Consider the following 22,318-nt stretch of genomic DNA (forward strand, 5'->3'; position numbering starts at 1 on the left):
CTCTGTGACAGTCATGGAAAAAACATGTTGACCACAGAACCTGACTATAAAATTCTAATCTTACCTGAGATATCCCAGTTGTCATTCTCAAGGTCTCGTGCCAGAATATGGTTACAGATATCATACTTGAACTTGGTACCGTCAAACATGTGGAAGGTTCGTCCTGTGATGTTGCAGGAGGCATGAGGCAGTGCAGGCGGAATGCAGGTGTAGATGGGGCATTTAAGCTTAATATTATTCTTTTTACTGACAGCCTGCAGCGTGTATTTGTGTGGGCATTTAGGTACAGTACACTCTTCTACAGCTACACACGTGAATTCCTGACATGACTCTCCCTCCAAAAGCTTCTGAGGTTTCGGTAGCATATTGTTGATTCTTCCAATTTTCCTTCCACCCTTAACACCTATGAAAGGAAAACAGAGGGCAAACAGTCAATATTTAATAACTGACTATAACACACAAAAGAAAATAAATATTTTTTAAAAAATATTAACTTATTTGTGGCTTACTTTCTTATGCTGTAAATCTCTAGACTATATAGCACTGAATGGTGAGATGACTGCTGAATGACAAAATGCAAAAAAAGGAAAAAAATTAAATGGCATGGTCATGGCCTAATCAAGGTATTATCTCAGAATTTACCTGCTAGGACTGAATAAGACCAAGAAAAACTTCAATCTGGATAGCCAGTGCCCTGGTTGAAGTTCAAACCAAGCACTTCCAAATACAAGTCTACACTCTTACTGCTACCCCAACCCATTTGATGCAAAACTAAAAAATCAAAATTGTATTCATGAAAAAATGATGAGAAGATTAAGTCTGGGGAATGCCTGCTGCCATTAAGTTCTGAATCTTTTGTCTTCCCATTTGCTTTCTAAAAAAATAATTACTGAAATAAATGAAACTACAAATTTCCTGCTTTTTGTATAGGTGCGAAAATTTACCTCTCACAATAAGGGAAGAATAAAGACTGAGGGTGTTTGAGAACAGGATGCTGAGGAGAATATATGGACCTAAGGGAAGGGAAATGACAGGAACCTGCTGTAAGTTTCACATGACGAGCTTCACAGATGTACCCTCAGTCAGATATTATTAGGATGATCAAATGAAGGTGGGCTAGATATAAGGGGCATGTACCATGAATGGGAGAAAAGAGAAATGCATTTGAAGTTTTCATATGAAAATCTCATCCATCCAGAATGTCTAGGCATAGATGGGAGGATGTCTGTACGTGTATGTGTGTAAGGGGTGGGCCACAAAATCCAGCCCTTACACTGCGACCTTCAATGATCTATTAGATGGGAGGATAATATTGTAATGGATTTGATCAATGCATTGCAAGACAGCAGCTCTATAAACATGGTACATTACACGACAATAGAAGAACGGCATTTTGTATGTGGTCCAAGCTGCAACTGTTGCTATGCAATGACAAGGTAAATAAGGACATGCCTTTGAATCTTCCCTTGAATGCTGCTGAGGACTCCTCTGGTGTCTTCAGTTGCTCAGAATTTTTCAAGACCAGTTTGAACCCTTCTGGGCATTCCATTGGTGGGCACGATGGAGCTGAAATATCAAAATGTTTTATGTCAAGAATTCTGCCAAATAAACAAATTTAGCAATCATGCTATGTAACAAAAATGTAAAATGTAAAAAATGTAAAAAGCCTGTACCTTATCACAAAACACATATCAGTACAGGGATTAATTATATTTAGTCAACATCACATGTGTCGTGAAGTGGTCACCCATTTAACTACTGGATATTGACACTGACCCTTACAAAGAGAAATAAGCAGAATCCAGCCAGTGGGTGTGTCATTTGTGAGTACTGGTGGCAAATCAAGATGGGATAAAATTAAAAATAAATTTTGAGGGAAAAAATTATTATAAATTATATACAAAGTCTTCTCACTTTCAGCTACATGTTTCAAGCCTGGAGGTCATCATCAAGCTGCAATGTATGTATCCTAACAAAACTGCTGTTAATTACTGACACTGCTCATATTGCAATATTATCCAATACACTGGTAAATTTTGTTATTTGACTTAAATTTAAAAGCTTATGTGCACTCATGATATTATCATAATATGTAAGAATTCACATAAATTAACATTTAACATCCAATTCACATGTTATTTCTGGGGCCTTCTTGTCCATGTTTTGCACTATACACAGTAATTCACGTCATCAGCTGTTGCAAAAATATGACTGACTACTGTGATATTATGTTGATGACTAACAACAATACAGTAAGATAAAATTGCTGATTTTTTTGGATATTATCCATTGTCCTATTCTTTATGGCTAATGTACATAAAGTAAAAGATTGTATTAACATACCATTGTCACACACTTTTAGATCTTATATCTAATAATATGCTTGAATATAGGATTTAATTTTAGAGAAGGTAAAATTCAAAATTTGATTACAAAGTTAAAAACGAAATGAGAACAATGGTTTTTGTGTGAATGTGTGTGTATGTGAGTGTGTGAGTCAAAAGAATGAAAAGAACAAGGGTACCAGTAAGGGAATTAAAATTAAAATATTAAGGAACGACACCAATGGGAGGATGGTTTCGCCAGATAGTGAAGAAGAGTTCTATCATCTGAGATATAATGCCCCATAGTCCACTGAAAGTCAACCAACTTTTCAGAGGAACATGTCACCCCCATCTTCAAGCAGAGCTTGCTATCTACTTCATGCTGGTTTCTTCCTTGATTCTTCAGCCATGAAGATGGAAGAGACATGATCCTCCAAAATGTCGATTGACTTATAATGGACTACCGGACGTTATATACCAGAAGAGAGAACTCTTCATAACCACCAAGGTGAAAACCTCAAATCATACGTAGGCAGTGAAAACATAAAGATTAGAGAAAAGTGATGGCTAGAAACTGAATAGGAAAGACAAAAAAGAGACTTGAGACTCTGTCCATCAACCTATATAAAATCAAAATTATGCTGCAAGAAGGCAGACACTGGTGTCTAAACTTGCCTCGTGTTCCTTCAGCAGTTGTTGGTGTTGTAAATAATAAAGTTGGTGTAGTTGGGACAGTTGGTGTGGTACAGTCACTCTCATCATCAGGACAGTCTTCCACACCATCACACCAAGATGTGGCATTAATGCAAATGTTGCTTGTTGGGCACAGGACTGTGCCAGATGGACAAGGCTTACAAATGCATCCACATGAAGGGGTCAGTAGTCTCTGCAGACCCTATGATCAAAACACATTTTGGCTGATTTGTTTATATCTTTTTAGGCATAGTCATAACAATTCGTTCATATGAATGAAACGACTCAGGAACCACTGGATAGGTTTTTATGAAACTGGTACTGGAAAATGTTATGAAAAATTCTTCAGCCATTTAAATTTTCCTGCGACCGTTTCTGCTGAAATTTGATAATATTTATGGAAGAGAAAAATGTTTCAAACAAAAGCTGTAGAGAAAAATGTACCAAACATTTCATGTCCAGTACACTTTCTATGTAAGTTTTAGAGCCTCTGAGGGAATTAATCAAAATGTATGTTGTAGGTACATTTATGAAGCTGCATATTCTACATTAACCATGGCCTCCTGACTTAAACTTGATTAAATAATAAGGGCAGAAAAATAAAACAAAATTCTGATTGAGTCTTAACTATGTTAAGAACACAACTGTTGTTTTATCTTTCAATGTAGCGTTTTATTACAATACAATTTTGAAGCATATATTAAACAAATTATATGTATATAACTTGTTTAATATAGGTATATAAGTATAATTTTCATTTCATCATCATGGAGCTGAGCCTTTCTTGAGAAGCTGCAAATTGTGCAGCTATTCAAGAACTTCCCAGCACTTTATGGAACCTGAAGGTTCATTACTGTGTTCACAAAAGCCGTCCACTGGTCCCTATCCTGAGCCAAATCAATCCAATCCATCCCATTCTATCTCTCAGAGATCAATTTTAATGTTGTCCACGAAAATATGTCTTGGTCTTCCCAATGGTCTCTTTCCTTCTGGATTTCCCACCAATATCCTATATGAACTCCTCTTCTCCCCCATTCATGCTAAATGCTCTGCCAATCTCATCATCCTTGACTTGATCATTCTAATTATACTTGGAAAAGAGTACAAATTATGAAGCCCCTCATTATGCAGTTTTCTCCAATCTCCTGTCACTTCATCTCTCTTCAGTTCAAACATTCTCCTCAACACCCTGTTCTCAAACACCCTCAGTCTATGTTCCTCCCTTAATGTCAGAGACCAAGTTTCAGACCCATACAGAACCACAGGCAAAATTATAGTTTTGTATATTCTAATTTTTATGTTTTTGGACAGCAGACGAGAAGACAAAAGGTTCTGGACTGAATGGTAGCAAGCATTACCCGAGTTCAATCTCCTCTTAATTTCCTTTTCAAATCAGGTTTTGATTTGCTATCGTTATTCACAAATATCTCAACTGTGCCACATTATCAAAGCATGTTACCTATCTTTATATCATGATCTTGCCCTGCATTTTGGTGACAAAGACAGCAACATATACTTAGTTTTCTCTGTGTTTTCTTCTAGAACAACCTCCTTACTAGTGTCAATTAAAGTTTGTGTTTTTTCTCTACAGTATCTACATTATCACCCAGTAGATTCACATCATCAGCATATACCAGCAGCTGATGTGTCCAATTTAATTTCAGTCCCACCTGGTTTTCCTGGACGTTCCTAATGGCATATTCTAAGTTGAAAAGGAGTGGTGATAAAACAGCTCCTTGTTTTAGACCATTCTGGATAGGAAAATTATCAGACAAATGTTTATATATATGGACTTTTCTATACGCTTCATTTACACATATTTTAATTTTCACTTAGTATATGTAATATTGGTGAACCTTAAAATCTTAGTACTGATCGTTTATTCATTCAAAGGCCGCACCATAGCTCAAGTGGTTAGTTGCTGGCTTCCCACCGCGGTGGCCCAGGTTCGATCTCGGGTCTGGTCAAGTGGGAGTTGTGGTGGACGAAGTGGCGCTGGGGCAGCTTTTCTCCGAGTACTTCGGTTTCCCCTGCCAATCTTCATTCCACCAATTGCTCCACAATCACCCTCACCGATCATCTGGGGCTGGTGCAATAGGCCAGAAGTGGCCGCAGTACAAGGGACTTAGTCCCACCCAACTAGCATTAAAAAAAATTATTCATTCAATATACAGTTTTGGTATCTCAATAATTTGAGTGGATATCACCCAGCAGTGAATAGTTGAACATGAACTTAATATTTATTTATTATAAGAGAAGGGTACATCCTTGTCTTAACACTCTCATCTATAATTCATTCTGCTGAATATGCAGACAATGTGTACTTTTATTGTCTTGTCTCAATTCAGTTGAGAGGAACATAGTGATATGAACTAAAATAACAGAATGCATCAAAATACACTCAAATTTCAGGAACATGATATGAAACACTCGAAATTCGTCTTCACACTAACAAATTTTGTCATACCTGTTCACAATGTGGACATATTTTCTCCTTGCAGCTAGCAATGCCTCCAATTTTGCAAATACACTCTTTGCAGTCTTGGGAGTCAAACAATGTCCCCACTGCATAAGTAATGTATCCCACATAGCAGGGACATTCTGTTCGATTTACACAAATCTCTCCATTCCACAATTTACCCTCTGGACATTGGCACAGTTCTGCTGTTATAGAGTCTTCACTGTGCCATCCAGGGCAAGGGTTGCACTGTGGTGGGACTGAAGTGGTAGAGGGCACTTCAGTGGAAGGTGGTGTTGCTAGACAGAATAAAACACTTTAAAATAAAGTTGTTACAACAGGCTGTCACCTTCTGTGAGAACCTCAAATCTCACATTTAAATGTTGGTTCAATTTTGTGTTCTTAACACAGTGATACAGGGAAGACAATGTTTCTCCAAAATTTCAACATTTATCTACCAGCCTACATAGTGTTGGTGCCTGGAAAACAATAATTTTCAACATCTAAATACCTAGCAGCTTTACTATATTGCTCTTTACTCTCAGAAGACATGCAATACCAAACCACACACTAAAGAAGCAAGTATGATCTTCATTAGTGATGACAAGTTTCTGTAGTAAACTTACGGTATGGTTCATAACATCCCAGCACCTCTGTTCTCAATGCTATGTTCTCATGCCACTTCGTGGGGAAAAGCCTGAGGTAACGGGAATGCAAGATTCTGTCAAACAAATTTCGATGTGGTGTAACACTGTCAAAGTTAGCCAGGAACACCTATAAAAGGGATAGAAAAAGATATTAAAAATGACCTTACATTTCTGCTTTATTTAACAAATAATAAAGTCAGAACCTGAAGGATAATTTCCAAATAAAGATCCCTGTCACTTTAATGGCGGTAGAGTTCGCTTGTGGACTGAAGTCATGGAGTCACTTTAATGTACCACAGATATATTTACTTTCCTTAAAAAAAATCTGTCATGCATAATTTCATCTATATTACTTAAACTTAATCTCGTATACAGAATAACTAACATAATCATATTACAAAGATCAAATGCTTAATCATGATTTTCACTGACAATTCCACTGTTATGGCGGAAACAGTTCAATCCTACAGAAAAGCATGCTGTTCACTATATATGGAACTGTTCTGTGACATCAGTGAAAGTCACAAAAACAAAACAAACAAAAAAATCAACTGAATGGATAAAGAGTAACAATGAAGAGACCTACATTCTTCACTAACATGGAATGGTTAACATTAAGCATGTGGTAACATTCTTTGTGCTGTGAAGTTCTTGAGTAGCTGCACAACTGGTGGCTTCTGAAGAAGGGCTCAGATCCATGAGTGAGTGAGTGAGTGAGTGAGTGAGTGAGTGGTAACTTTCATCGGCTAATCACTTTAGCATAATTTTATGTAGAATAATTCACTTTAATTAACCGATTATACGCCTATGCAACAAAACAAGAAAATTGGAAACCACTGGTCTGTATTTTTTTTTGTCAGTTACTTCTTGACACAGTTAATATCAAGACTGAAGAGTGGCTAACTTCATACTCCCTCCACTGTTGGTGCAGAACCAGAGCTGAAAGTCCACAAACCGCTCAAGATTATATAGTGTTGGACTCAACACTATTAAAAGGTCTTTCTAAATTATGTTACGCTTAAAAAACTATATCTCCAAAATGAACAGAACTATAAACACAAAACAAAGTGCACTGTATTAGTAAAGAATAGCCATTTTCCCCCAGTACTTTTCCAGATTCACAAATATTCTATGTGTTGTCTCCACATAACATAGACAATGTTTCGTGTGTACAAGACTTCCTCCCACACAAGTAGCATGTCAATAAAAACACAGTGACAATTTAAATGCAATAACCTTCGTTCGCATTTCATCAAAGGGTTTGTGGTAGGGGAGACCAACACACATGATCCTTGCTGTAACCTGCTGCAGTCAAATCAGTGACACAGAAAGCCAGGCACTGAGTCCTACATGAACAATCCATGCATCAGGGAAGGTCACGTCAAGGCAGGTCCTCGCTGCCCTACAGAAATGTGATGGAGTCCCATCTAACTAATAGATGGCATCTATCCCAAACAGATTAGCACAGTGGTGTACCTGAGGCACTGAATACTGCTCAAGCATATCCAAAGAGAAATCAAATTCTAGAGAGATCCTGTACTTTAACCAGAATGTAGAGGGTGCTGCATTACCTTTTCTGAGTGTGTAGCTGGGTCAAGGACAGGGTTCCATGCTTTGCCATCATGGCTGTACTGGACAGTGTAAGTTTCAACCCAACTGTCCAGTGCTTCACTTCCCTGAGTAACAATTCCTGTCAAGTTTCGTGGTTCCAAGAAATCAAACTGTCAAAAACAACAGAAACAAAAACTGATACATATGCATACACTTGAGCATAGTATTTATTGGCACAAAAAGATATCAGTAATATGCACTTTGTCCTGTAATCTGTGATAACAGATGTGCTCTTATGGGGATTTCATCATTGTAAGGCAGTTTATAACATTATTTACAGATATATAGTAGCTATATTACTGGTACCAGAAAGAATAGTATAAATTTTGCAATCCATGAATGACAGTTCCCAGGAATCTGATACTGGGAGAGGTCATTGAACACACGGGAATTTCCTTCTGTAACGTTGCACAGGTTATGACACCCCCTCACTTAAGTTTTAGACAAGGATTACTCCCCTTTCAACTTATGAAAAAATTTTCATTCCCAAAATGGGCATTCTTTCTGATGGATCCATCTGAGCAGATGCCTACCCATATTTTCACCTGAGGACAGAAACAGGGCCAGTTTCCAAAACCTGTTCTGTTTGGAATACTAGATAATGGACAGAGTCTAGAAACCTATCATATTCCACTGTCAGAACCCTCAGAACTGATTTCAATGGAGTTCATTTGAGTTGAAAATTTGTGGGTTCACACATTACTAATATAGTGAAAGCTCATTTAAGGTTTCATTTTGGAGCAGTGGATTTGAACACTAAACTAAGAAAAATCTTTTATGAATTAATTAAATACTAAGATTATTGACTTTGAACCAGTGAAACTGAACATTAAATGAGGAGGAAAACTGACATCAAGAAACCTCATATTTTCAAGGCACAAATTTAAATCTCTTCACTTTTTTAACTGCCTTGCCTTTCCTCATATGTTCTGATATCCTTCCACAGAGGTTTCATAACAGAATAAAACCCTTAAATTAACAAACATGAGAGAGGTTTTTAAGGGCACTATAATGTTACCACCACAACCAGTCTATATTTCACACAATTATGGTTTATGAGACAGCAAGAACATCAAACCCACAATACCTGAATCCACTGATTGTGACGGTGCGTTGAAGGAACCCATGCTGCATTCCCATTCAGCCTGGCTTGTGCTGGGCCAAATCTTACATCTCCATCATGAACAGATGAAGCAGTAAATTGTTGGTCAGCCATCATACCATTTTCTAATCCCATTTGATCCCTGCAGACTTCTGTTGATAAAGAAGCAGTTTCCTTATATCATTAACCCATTTTCATCCATAAGCACGTTTACGTGCTCTCACGTTAAATGCCTTGTAACTGCAGAATTACTTTTGCACAAAATGTGAAGGGTGTCTGAAGCAGTTCCTTCTGTCATCTGTGAACCATAAGGACGCTGTATGATTTAATAAATTGTGTAGGTTGTGATATCTAGGGATCAGTGAAAGTAGTTTAAGGTAAATCATAAATAAGGAATGCTGATAAAGACTGTAATCACTTCCCTAGATCAGTTTTGCAGAGCACAATACATGAAAAAGGGGAAGGATTTGGGTTGGATAAGAGATTCATCCTTATGGCAAAAACAATTTGGAAACTGTTCAGGAAAAATTAGAGGACACCCATGGATGCCAAGGCAGGTACCCCAGTGACACACCAGCCAATGAAACCCCTCCACATAGAACTCCCTGTGCTGTTGGTGTGTCATACACACAGTCACACAATCACATATGATTGGGTGTATTCACTGTTGGTGCCATGGACAGGTTTCATCTGAACAACCCTTATACGTGGCAGTTCTAAATATGGTACATGCTGTGTGTGTGCATGCTTGCACAGATGCACAAACACACATACACACAACTAGGATCACCATCATTAATGCTCTGATAAGTATGAATACAAATTTAAGTGTACATTAAGCTTAAGCATATTTTAAAATATATGCTCAAAAAAGATGCCTGTAGGAAATCGAAAGAAAAGACAGGTTAATGCAGTAGAAACATACTTTTGAAAAGTGAGAAACTGGGAAAGAGAATCACTAGATAGGCAGATTTGGAGGTGTCATTTGAAGGAGGCCAAGGACTGATTTCGGACTTTCGTGTCCATATAATAAGAAGAGGTCAAAATTTTATTTCTGTGAAAAATAGGTTAAGCCAGTGAATAAAATCCCAGTATATGTTGAAGTATCAGTAAATTTATAAAATTAATATTAAGAATTTGTTTAGATTCTGGACTGTATTTCATTCATACATGTGCAATGGAGATTGAATGAAATATCAGGCATGAATGTGAAAGCCTAAGAGAAATGGAGGTAAGGTTCCCATACAAGAAACGAGATGGCAATATTTCTTCATACTTTTTTCTTTCATGTCTATTGCAATCATTACTGTGGTTCAAATTGATATTTATCCCTGACATATCTTTATCTTTCATTTTACATACCATAAAGTGTAGGGGATGTGAGTCCTTCTGATGTGAGAGTGGTACCCTGTGTTGTTAACTCTCCGCAGCCTAGCAGATCAACCTTCATCGCAATAGCATTGTGCCATGTACGAGGATTCCATCTGATGTAACGAGCCTCTATTGGTTGGAAGAACTGCTGTGCCAACTTCTTTTTGTGATCTGCAGGACCTCGGAAAATCTGAAATAGCATATAGACACAATGTTTATGAAAAGTGTAGAACATACAGTTCTTCAGTCATGTTTAAACACATGTCAAGTAGTACCAAAACACTGAAACAAATAAGTTAGAAAATGTATACATAGTGCAATAATTCTGGCATATTCACTCTCCTCTGTTTCAAAAACCATAAGATTTACTGAGAAATTTATTTGGCATAAAATATGTATTTAATTTCTCTCCGTCTTCACTTCTAATTTTATTCACTCTTGTACCAGTGATAATTATGAACATAAATGAATGATTAATTATGAAATTATGAATTTATAATTCCTACTGAACTTATGACACATACTGAAGCATGTGAAGAAAAATATATGTCACAACTACTCCCTACAATTTCGTGTTCTTTTTATGACAAAGAACCATATCATTAAACATGGCAGTAGCAAGAATGCTAATGATACGATGGTATAGTTATGACAAGTATGTCACAGTCAAAGTAATAAAAATAATTTGAGCTGTTATTCTCACCGCTGGTGAATTATCTTCATCAGTGACATAAGTATAACGCTGTCCATTATCACTGTACAAAACCATGTAACTGGTAACATATTCATCCTCTTTTGGGTTCCCCCATACAGCTGTTCCATACAATGGTTCCAGGTTTCCCAAATCGACTTGCAAGTACTGATCTTTATTGTTATCTGCAGGTTTCCATACTGCATCTGCATCAAACGATTTAAATATATTAATTAAATTGAAAACAGACTTAGAAGGGCTTTACAGTTGAAACATAAGGGAAAGAGACTATGGAAGGAACCAGAGTAGATGGTTCAAACAAGTACTGGAAGATATCAAGAAAAGAGAAAGATCTGGGAAGAAACTGGAAAGGAAATACCATAGGAAGAAAGAGGAGTTTGGAGACTTTTTGTCGTTTGACCCATATAAAATGAAAATTATGCATGAACAAGAACAAGGTGGAGGAAAAGAGGAAGATGAAAAAGAATAAGGAGTGGTATGAGGTGGAGAAGGAGAAGGAACAGGTACTATACTGAATGCATCACTTGCACAATTCCTGTAAATCTGACATTTATAATTTAAGTCCAACCTCAGACTACATGCAATAGCTTTCAACTAAATGTAATCTCTTCAAGCCTTGTCTTTACACATGCCACATGAACAACTTGTGACCAAACAGAGTGCACATCCTGACACTGCAACTGCATTCCTTGTCAAGTCAGCTGGAAAACTATCAATATGCTGCAACAAGAACCGAGAAAATGGATGTAATATTAACAACAGTTTTAAATTTATGGACTACATTACATTCCTTGCCTACTTCCTACAATAAATATTTTTCTGTTAAATTATGGAGACTGAACTGAATTTAACAAATGGAAAATTAGTTCCTTTACTCCACATCTGTGACTAAAGTAAGTTTTCCTCATATCTATAGTAATTCTTTTGAAAAGATATGACACATTTCATCCTCCATAATAACTTACTCGCATCTACGCAGAGAGAATATAGTGGTCAGGGCAGGGGACGAGGAAACAAGACTAACAAATATCAACAGTCATACTGTAGCAATTACTTCTCTTCTAACATATTCTGTATTCATTTTCATTTATCAGTATCTTATGCTAGAAAAGGAGACATAAACACAACATGAATCAAGTAAGAGAGTGACTCACCTGACGATTCTGAGGAAATATACTGGAGGTTATGTTCGTGTGGATTTAGAGCATTTGCTGAGCTAAATTTCACATCTGGTAGCTCCTCAATTATGTAATTCATCCTAAAAGCATTCATAATTTTATTTATGTAATCACTACCCAACCAGGATGCAATCTGTTACAAAGTATAGCATTTATCCTGTGTGAAGGTGACTTCAAATAAAAGCCCCTTCTGGCATAATATTTTTGTTTGCTGATCAAGATAAAATGTTCAGGTGAAACTTTACTGAAAAAACTAGATAATGTATTTCTTTTATCTTTTGATGACCTATTTTAAAGTGTATAGAATGTTTTTCTTTTCTGTTGGAGCTTGGACCTAGTATGAGATATGAGTTATTTTGGTGTGGATGGATGTTTCACAGTTCTGGCAATATCTGAACTACATAGCATCAAATGATGGGATGACTGATGAACTGAAAAGAATATGGAAGAAAATCAGCATGACATAATCAAGGTACTGTCCTGGAGTTTTACTGCAGAGACTGAAAAAACCAAGAAAACCCTCAGTCAGGATATCTGGCATCCCAGATGAAATTCAAACTGAGTGCATCCAGAGTATAAATCAGCAGCATTACAAGTGGACCAACAAACTAAGTAGGAAACACAAGGTTCTCATAGTGTTAAATATTTAGACTGCAGTCTTCTGAGATGTGAAGCTGTGGAGTTTGACAGATAAGTACTCACATTCCCAACAAACCTACTCACTCCATCTCCCCTGAAGATGGAGGCAAGAGGTTCCTGTGAAAGGCTGGTGACTATCTACCAAACTACATGATACCACATAACAGAAGACTAAAATCTTCTCTTACACCTTGTAATTTAGTGCTGAGGTCAAGAAAACGTGGATCTATACATCCACTCTCCCATACGTCTTCATGGGGTCGTGCCTAATTAGTTAAGCAAAGGGATAAATTTACCTTTACCTTGCACCTTGCAATTATTCTTTGCCTTTCTTCCTTCTCATATGTTAGTATCAGAAATTATGTTTTTCCTTCATGACCCAGAGGTTTTGACAACTTCTAACTGAAAAGTGACACCATATTTAATTTGCAAGAATGAAAGAATCTGCAAAGTATAAATAACTCTAGTTTCTGTGTTATTTCAATTAATTCTGAAGTTCAAGCTTAGATTGTGCTAATATATTTTCTTGCCATCAAATAAAAGTTTTATGTTGTTCTGTGGTACTTCTTTGTCCAAATTATGTATTTTATTTTTTGATATACTCCAAAGAGGTTGTACATGTAACATTTTTCTGTAACTGGACTGGCCACCATCTGAATGTAGCTGCAAGGAGAGGCAGAGTGAATTTAGATGTAAAATTGCCAGCTTCAATTCTTCAGATAAAATACCAATGAATGTCCAAATTTTCATCTTATGGCACTTGTAAGTTTAAAGAAGTCTTTGAGATATTAATGGAATCAAAGTTGCTCTACATTTTACCTGTGTATGTCACATGGAAGTGGTGGAGTAACCGTTGGTTTTAATGTTGGTGTAACAGGAAGACCCACTGTCACAGTAACAGGAAGCACAGTAGTAACATACTCTGATGGAGTTTCCTCAGTGGAGAATGTTGTTCGGTTGCATGCTGTGGCATCACACTCATATTGGTTATCAAAACACTGGCACACCTCACACTCTGATTCTTGCACCACTGACCCAGGCTGAAACAAATGAAAAACATTTTGACATCAGTGTGACTTTTGGTTCCCACACTGCTGACTATGAAGAGTACTATGTAGGACGTGACCCCATCTAGTCCAGTAGTAGTTTACCTGCGGCTCAGAGGAATGCACTGCCTCCATCTTCAGGTTTGTGAAGTAAGAAAAGCAAGCAAACAGAAACCAAGAACAAAGAACAGCAAGGAGTGTTTGCTGTCCATTTGCTTGACTTAGACTTTGACCCTGAAGAGAGAGGTAGAATATTGTTTCAAAATGTCAGTAAAATTCTATCAGACTACACAGATTATACAGATTTGAACAGTAAACTAAGCATGAAACAAGCAGAAGCAGGTGAAAATATGACATTGCTGGTTTCTTGCTTGGCACAGGTCTTTGTTCTTCCAAAATATTGGTATCTGCCTGAAGAACACAGCATTATCAACCTAAAAGACTGTACCCTTCATAGTCACTGCTACAAGATCATAAAATCTGATAAAATGTAGAACAATCTGAAATCAGTCTGACTCATATTAATTAAACTAACCATTGTTATATTTCATTTTACTGAATAATGGTGTTTTTGTTAATAAATTTCTTTAACACATGCTATGAAGTGTTTCATAAGCAACAGAAGAGAAACATGAGATTCTGACAGCAGTGAATATTAAATAAGACAGCTGCTGTACTTTGAAGATGGAAATAGTAGGTTTCTTCTAAACGTTGGTACCTCCCTCTCAAATTACATGGCATCATACCCTACAAGAACATGGTCTTATTATTGACTGCCATGAAAAACTAAAATCTTATACTTAAATACTGCCTATACTAATGGCTTCCTTCATATCATCATTACCATCAACTTGTTAAATCTTAGGATATTTGTTGCAATGTTTCTTCTTACACTTCCAGAGGCATACCTTGACAGGTTTACCACTGTGAGATCGACATGTGCAATCAGAAATTCTGACACAACTGACAGCATCTCGCCACAGGGAGCCCACAGGACACTGTACAACTGCATCTACAGGTACACAGCCTGAAGAATGTAAAATCACATTATTATGTACAGCCTGTATGAAACAAATGTTAACCAGTCATGAGTAAAGTTGGCAACAAGAATTCATTTTTAAATTTGCTTAGTTAGCATTACTGGGTTTCCACTGAGTTCATCAGCACAGTGCTGACCTTTTTGTATTCTGGAGATGATCAGTTTGAATCTTGTCCAGGACACCAGCTACTCGGACCAAGGTTTTTCATAGTTTTCCTAAGTTCCTCCTGGCAATTGCACAGATAGTACCTCAATCAGGTCACAACCAGTTTCTTCAAAATCCCTCCCAATTTATCATTCACCCATCATTTGCCCATCCAGCGTGACAGTCTAGCTACTGAAAATGTCAATAAACAACCCACTGGACTTCCTCCATTGTTTGGTACAACAAATAGAACACACCAAAATTAGTGGGTCTGATGACTGAGAAATGCATTTTTTGAGGGGACCAACTAAGTAACTACCACCTTCCACCTTTTCATTTGAGGATGGAAACAATCAGTTTGTGAAATACTGTGCTCTGCTCAGAATATGAGACAGATGGACACAGTCCAGAAACTCAGTAATCCCAAATGTGATATACTATTGTCAGAACCCTTTAGAATTTGCTTGCTTGCTGTATTAAACCCACTTACCTGGTACACAATCTTCAACACTGGAGCAGAAGCCATTTTGTCTGAGTGCAAAATCATAATAGAGACAGATTTGGGAACATGGCACCACACATCTGCTCCACGCTTCATTTTCACCACATGCTGAAATATAATTACACTATATTGCTACAAAATTCATGAAAAGTTAAAAGCAGATTAAACTGGGAATCTTTCATTTGTCATGTCCCATATAAACACACACAAACACACAAAACTATTATTTTACCCGTAGTTTTGTATGGGTGTGAGACTTGGATTACATTAAGGGCAGAAAGTAGCTCATGTGTTTGAGAACAGGGTAAAAGGTAAAAGATAAAGCTACCCCAATAACAGGCCATGCAGGCCCATAGGGTCATGAGATGTCAAGACTCCCACATTTTTCTAGACAATCAGCTCACAGATAGAGGTGAGGTTGTCAGCCTTATGTGCCAGCCACCCTTTACTCCCAGGAAAGTTCCTGGTACTCATTTCTGTTAGAGGCTTTGAGTACAGGATGTTGGGAAGAATATTTGGACCTAAGAGAGTAGAAGCAGCAGGAGGCTGGAGGGAACTGCATAATTAGAGCTTCATAACTTATGCTCTTTACTAAATATTATTAAGTTAATTAAATCAGGGTGGATGAGATGGGAACGATGTGTAACATGCATGGAGGATAAGAGAAATGGGTAAAAAGTTTCAGCTTGAAAACATTAATGGAATCATGTATTAACAGAGAAGATAGATTAGTTCTATATGCTGGTCCTTGGGCCTTGCAGATGTATGTTACATGGCACTGTTCCATAAGCTGTAACCAGTAGCTTTTTTTTATTGCTAGTGGGGTGGGACTAAGTCCCTTGTACTGTGTCCACTTCTGGCCTATTGTACCAGCCCCAGATGATGGGTGAGGGTGATTGTGGAGCAATTGGTGGAATGAAGATTGGCAGGGGAAACCGAAGTACTCGGAGAAAACCTGTCCCAGCGCCACTTTGTCCACCACAGATCCCACTTGACTAGACCCGGGATCGAACCCGGGCCGACACGGTGGGAAGCCAGCAACTAACCGCTTGAGCTATGGCGTGGCCAACCAGTAGCTTAATAGTACTCTTTGAATTGGAAATCTTAACCAGCATCAGTAAGATAGATCAGTAGAAGTAAACCAAGGAAATAATTAAACAAGGTACTTACAAGAACTAACAGCAGTTGAGGTAGTTGTGCCAACTGTGCTGGTTTCTATCAAAGAAGTTGAGGCAGTTGTGCCAACCATGGTTTCTGTCAAAATAAACCAAGAGTCACAAACTTGTACACACAGGATGCAGAATATGCAAGAACTTTAAGAATATATCACAAATGCAATTTTGCAGATTGCCCCACCCCACACATGCTGTAAAACACTTGGTAGACAATCAAGTTTCATTTCAGTGTCCGTTGAGCAGCAGGAAGAACATGGTTGTGAGCTTGAGGAGTTGCTTCACCATAGTATGCAAGTTATACATCAATCAAAAAGCAAGCTTCCTCATTATTAACATTCAGTCTCTTTTAGCATTCCAATATAAAAACGATTCAGACAAAATTCTCAAAAATGACCATCTTGTACCAGAAAGTTTTCTTCATTTCAAAAAGCAGCTTTTGAGTAAATGGCTGCCAAGACCTAGACTAGAGTTTCAGGCAAAAAGCTTCATACATCAAAGGAACATGAACTGGAATATGCAGTGACAGTTCACTTTAATGGGTTCCATCCCTCAGCTGAATACTAGATATGCCATTTATGACTCTGCTCTCTTCAGGTATGAAAATGTTTCTTATGTAACGTCAGTGATATCTTTTCTGTCACATTTCACAAACCAAATTAAAACACTTCAGTGTTTGCAAATACTGAACACAATAAAACCACTAATTTATACTTCTGAAGAGACACCTAAATTATTACAAATTTCAGGAAAGTGAACATGATGCAATAAAAAGAAAAATATAGGTTAATGTATACTAAAACTTTGGGAAGCCTTTCAAATTACACATGTGTGAAAATAATAACAATGCAACTGCAAGTACACTAACCTACATGCCATGCTATTTCTTTCACCATTCAAATAGAATAATTTATTTCCTTTCTTCTTGAGTCCTCAGTCTGTACAGCTCTCTCATGTAGGGTTCAAAAACTTCAGATGCAAAGATATTGAATTGAATTGAATTTATTTACATTCTATAAATCCTAAGTAGGTTAGTACCTTTGGATACAGAACAAGTCAAAAGGTTACATACATAAGTACAGGCAATTTTAGCTTAAAAATTAATATAACTTAATTTTACATCATTCTCTATTTACATTGAAGTATTCATCTAAAGAGTAGAAGGAATGAGCATGTAGATAATTCTTTAACTCTGATTTAAACTTTTTAGTATCATTGCCCAAGTTTTTAATACTTTGTGGCAGATTGTTGAACACTTTTATGCCAGTAAAGTAGACTCCTTTTTGATATACTGATATGACTGTCTTGCGACAACAAACCTTGATCATGTGCAGAATGGTTCCATTTTTTTTTCTTTAATTTTTGTTAATTTTGTAACTGTAAAAGCTGATAAATTTCCATTGTCAGTACACAAAAATGAAATGAAAATTTGAGAAAAACGTAAAATATAAGATTGTTCTTATGTATTTGGCTGGAACCAAACAAAAGTGTGAAGAAATGGGAAAGATGTAAAATTGAAGAGCACAAAACCTAAACACCTATAAAGTCTTTTTTATATAAAAAGAGAAAAACTATGAAACTTACAAATAATATCGATGATCACTGTCAATAATATGACTGCTAGCTCAGCAAAATAATCATACATATTCCAACTTACCTTCACAGGTACAAAACACTCGAATAATATAATCTTCACAGAGCCCATCCCTCTGCTGTCCATTGTTACATGCCAAGCCTGATGACAACTTGCAAGTCACATGATCATCAGACTTTGTGTAGTCTAGCTTTTCTAACCTACTTTTGAAACCACCTTTCACAGTTTTTCTGCACAACACAAAGAAAACAAAAAATTGTAAATTATTAATAACAAAGAAAATAAGGCAGAATTAATAACAGTACTTCATTAATAGTTAGTTAATAGTTTTAAAGTTAATGGAATGAACAGTAATCCTAACAATCATCTCATTTCTTAATTTAATCAGTAAGATTAATGATACAGATATCTGTTCTCATAGATGTCATCATATTACAAAATCTACTTTTCTGTTGGTACAGATTCACTTTTAAATTACTACAGGCCTTCAAAACACAGTTTTGGAGAGCTGCAACAGTCTAAAGTTTTTAAATAATGACATTTCTTCTTGAGGAAAGTATCTGGTACCCAAGAATATAAAGCAAATTTTTCAAAATACTTAATTCTTGACTTGTCCTGGTATTTTTCACATTTACAAAGCTTTTCTTCTTTTATATCTTTAGCAGAAGTGAATGCTTTAATATGACAGCAGAAAAATTCACATACAAACATGACTGGAGATAGAATGTAGAACCCAGTTCCTTATCCTGAGGCCACCAGGTGCCCTTTTACCTACTTAAGTTATAAAATGAAGTCCATTAACTCACCTGGTATTGTTCCTGTAGAACTTGCATTCAATGTCAGTGATCTCATGTCTTCTACAGAGTAATTTTCCTTCAGCTTCCAAATCGTTCAGGCTTTCATAATCTCCAGTTGATGTGCGTGGTGTGTTGTACCAATGACTCCATCCTGGCTTACATTTCATTGGTGTAGGCCCTGCAGTTGGTGTTGTTGCAGTCTCTGTTGTAGCTTCAGGTGTGGTTGCTGTTAGAAAATACAAAAAAAAAAAAAATCGCAAAATATAATTATGGCAAGGAAATGCAACTTTGTACAGAGTCAAATTTGTTCATGATTGCCATACTTTTCATACCTATCTTCTACAATACCCTTGCAATGTCAAAGTCATCTTTACCCTTGTGAGATATGAGATTCTCACCATGGAGAATATGAAGATTATTGTCTTTTGAGATGTCATGCCATGTATTCTGGCAGAACATCATCAATTTTTCAGAGCAAACTGCTGCCTCCACCTTCAGAGTATGAGAGGAAGTTTTCAAAAATGACCCTCTAAAAGCCCACTTTTTCCTTACACTCTTTCTCCTGACTTCCTTCTACCTCTTACTGGTTCACTCCTTGTTTCCCTCATCGCATTGCCCTTGAAAAATGGTCCTCTCACAAACCAAACATTCTTCACACTCCAGTCCTTACAGAATGGCTATGAGGTGGACTAACTTCTGGAATATGATACCACAGTCTCCAGTCTCTACACTGTTCTCCTTATTCCCTTTTGTCATTCAAGGCTCCTATGTATCCCATTTCCATCCTGACATGGCTTAATCTTCTACCAGATACATGCAGAAGGTCCCTTGCAATGCTGATTATGTAACATCACAACTCAGAGGAATCTTCACATTCACTGCCAATGAGAATCTCAGACCTCACTTGAACCATACCTGCACATTCTGGCCGAAGTGCTATAACAGTGGCTGGCCAGTCACATACTTGCTTCATGTGATTATACATCATATATGGCCCGCATGTTTTCTCAACCAGTTCAGGACCCTCAAGTGTATCTTTACAGTGGTAGAAGCGGTGACAATCCCCAGGATGTGGTGAATTTGGATTATTTACATCACAGTACCTTGGACCTGAAATTGAATTATTAAAACATAGAAAGAATGGCAATGTAACAGGCATACAATATGCTGTAGGTACAGAATTTCATCATATATTAAGCTTCAAAACCCTGAAACAGAGCATCAAGCAGACATGCAATGCAGTGAAATCTGGTATTGGTATCTAGCACATTTTCATCCACCTTAGTTCATGGTGCTCCTTGTGCTATATAATGCCAAGTTAAGTTTTATAAAATTTCAAAACATGTGTACATAACACAGACCTCACTAATTTTTACAAATCCTGTTTGAAAATTTTTCATTATTAATTCTTAAAGAAATATCAGGAAAATATAATTAAAGTTACTATGCAATAATGTTTTGAAGTTCAAGTGATATTTCATCCTCTCATCAACAAATTGCAGCTGCTCTTCCATATCATTTTTACCACTGAATGAAATTTCTTTAATGACACATGTCAAAGTGTATGTAAAAATAAGGCACTTTCTGTAGCCATAATGCAACAGCATGCCACTGCAAGCAAGTGCAAGGAGAGGAAGAATGCCATCCACTGAATTGTTCAAGGGATCAATGTATCACTTACATTTGCACAGGACACGAATCTCATAGTTGTGACATCCACCGACACACCTGAGTCCCCCATTCATTATGCTGCACTCCACATTGTCACCAGTGTCCTTGTAGAACTGCTGAGTTTCAATAACTCTGCATTCTATGTTCTTCATTTCTGTGACGTTACATATGGCTGGACTTTGTTCTGCCATCTGTGAACAGGAAACGTTTTACTGAAATTTCTGTGAAAGCAGTTAATTTGCAATACACTATAGTATTTGTGAAATCAGGTGCGTGACGACAAGACTGACTTTTGCTACTCTGTGCAAAAGACAATTTCTGCTTATTTTCATTTAAGTTGACTTTCTGAAAAGCAAAAGCACATCTGTTAATTTTCATACGTTTTCTTGAGAGCAATAACTATGAAAGTATAAATGTAAACTAGGTAGTGCATGCTGGAATGTGAAGAAATGCAGTCCAGTTGACATTCCCTGATGTTTCAAAGATGCTGATGTTTGCATATTGCTTATTGCTCATTCCTTGCTCAGCATACATTTGACCCTGAAGATCAAGTTGGTATGTTCATTTGATATGCCAGTGGGTTTCTATCAGACTATATAGCATCATATCCCAAAAGACAGTAATCTTTCCAGTCTTTACTGTGAAGAACTCAAATCCGATATAATTATGCAAACTCCATGCGGCAGAGTCCTTCATGAATAGCTATGAGTCATTCAACTACTCACAAAATTCCCTCCCTCTTACAGGTCCCATACAAAATGTATTATTATATAGGATTTAAGGTCCTCACAGTAGTTGTGAAGAGTCCTATCTGTTGAAAGCCAACCATGTCTTGCTTGGCTTGTTCTTCAACCCAGAAGATAGAAGTGACATCTTCCTCCAAATTCTGGTTGGCTTTCATTGAATGACATGGTATTATATACCAGATGACAGAACTCTTCATGCGTTAATATGTTCATAAGAGCACCCAATATCATTAAAACGTACCAGAAACAGTTTTATGGAGCTGGTAACCCTGGTGCTGCATTCAACTTCTGGTTGTCAAGGAAACCCTAGGAAGAGGTGGCAGTCAGGTTCAATCAAAAGCTGAAGAGGAAAGATGTCTTGGGTGCCTTAGGTACACGTGTGAGGATAATATTTAAAGTGAACCTTAAGATGAAAAACTTTCAAGTTCAGTAAAAGGCAAGGAATTTCTTGACCAGCTGAGCAACTACTATTCTGTGAAGGCGAATTCTATTCCATGGAGTTAGATATTTAGCTCGTAATGATTCTAGGGCTAGTGGCTTGTGTAAAGTCATGTCCCTTCCTGTCCATTTCCTCAGAATCATCTTAATACTCCCTGAGTCTTTTCACTTAAATGCAATTCATTTAAAAGTGCTGTTAGCTGCTTAGGCTATACAACACTGAACGGTAAGATGATTAAAAAAGAAGTAAAGGTATTCCTGTAAGAGGCCGTGGAGGCCCATAGGGTTGTGAGATGTTGAGGCTCCCACATTTTCTAGACAATCGGCTCACATATGGCGGTGAGGTTGTCAGCCCTATACGCTGGCCGCCCTTTACCCCCAGGAATAATCCTGGTACTCATTTCTGTTAGAGGCTGAGTCGACCCCAGGGGCC

General features: G+C 37.2%; 1 protein-coding gene across 3 annotated transcripts in view; it reads right to left on the bottom strand.

Moving 5' to 3' along the window:
• The window catches only part of LOC111862988 (hemocytin), a 115,067-nt gene that overhangs the window by 29,217 nt on the left and 63,532 nt on the right, over nt 1-22,318 (bottom strand). For all 3 annotated transcript variants that reach the window (XM_023848892.2, XM_023848891.2, XM_023848893.2), the window contains 18 exons: nt 20,712-20,892; nt 19,946-20,140; nt 19,040-19,256; nt 18,297-18,463; nt 16,638-16,721; nt 15,456-15,575; nt 14,690-14,808; nt 13,555-13,775; nt 12,073-12,176; nt 10,910-11,103; nt 10,198-10,396; nt 8,821-8,987; nt 7,694-7,843; nt 6,102-6,249; nt 5,485-5,774; nt 3,000-3,219; nt 1,453-1,566; nt 65-403 (listed from right to left, as the gene is read on the bottom strand). In XM_023848892.2, coding sequence (XP_023704660.1) covers nt 65-403; nt 1,453-1,566; nt 3,000-3,219; nt 5,485-5,774; nt 6,102-6,249; nt 7,694-7,843; nt 8,821-8,987; nt 10,198-10,396; nt 10,910-11,103; nt 12,073-12,176; nt 13,555-13,775; nt 14,690-14,808; nt 15,456-15,575; nt 16,638-16,721; nt 18,297-18,463; nt 19,040-19,256; nt 19,946-20,140; nt 20,712-20,892 — 3,229 coding nt within the window. The remainder of the gene's footprint in view (nt 1-64; nt 404-1,452; nt 1,567-2,999; nt 3,220-5,484; nt 5,775-6,101; nt 6,250-7,693; nt 7,844-8,820; nt 8,988-10,197; nt 10,397-10,909; nt 11,104-12,072; nt 12,177-13,554; nt 13,776-14,689; nt 14,809-15,455; nt 15,576-16,637; nt 16,722-18,296; nt 18,464-19,039; nt 19,257-19,945; nt 20,141-20,711; nt 20,893-22,318) is intronic.

The sequence above is a fragment of the Cryptotermes secundus genome, unplaced genomic scaffold (genome assembly GCF_002891405.2).
Source record: "Cryptotermes secundus unplaced genomic scaffold, Csec_1.0 scaffold1016, whole genome shotgun sequence".
Lineage (NCBI taxonomy): Eukaryota > Metazoa > Arthropoda > Insecta > Blattodea > Kalotermitidae > Cryptotermes > Cryptotermes secundus.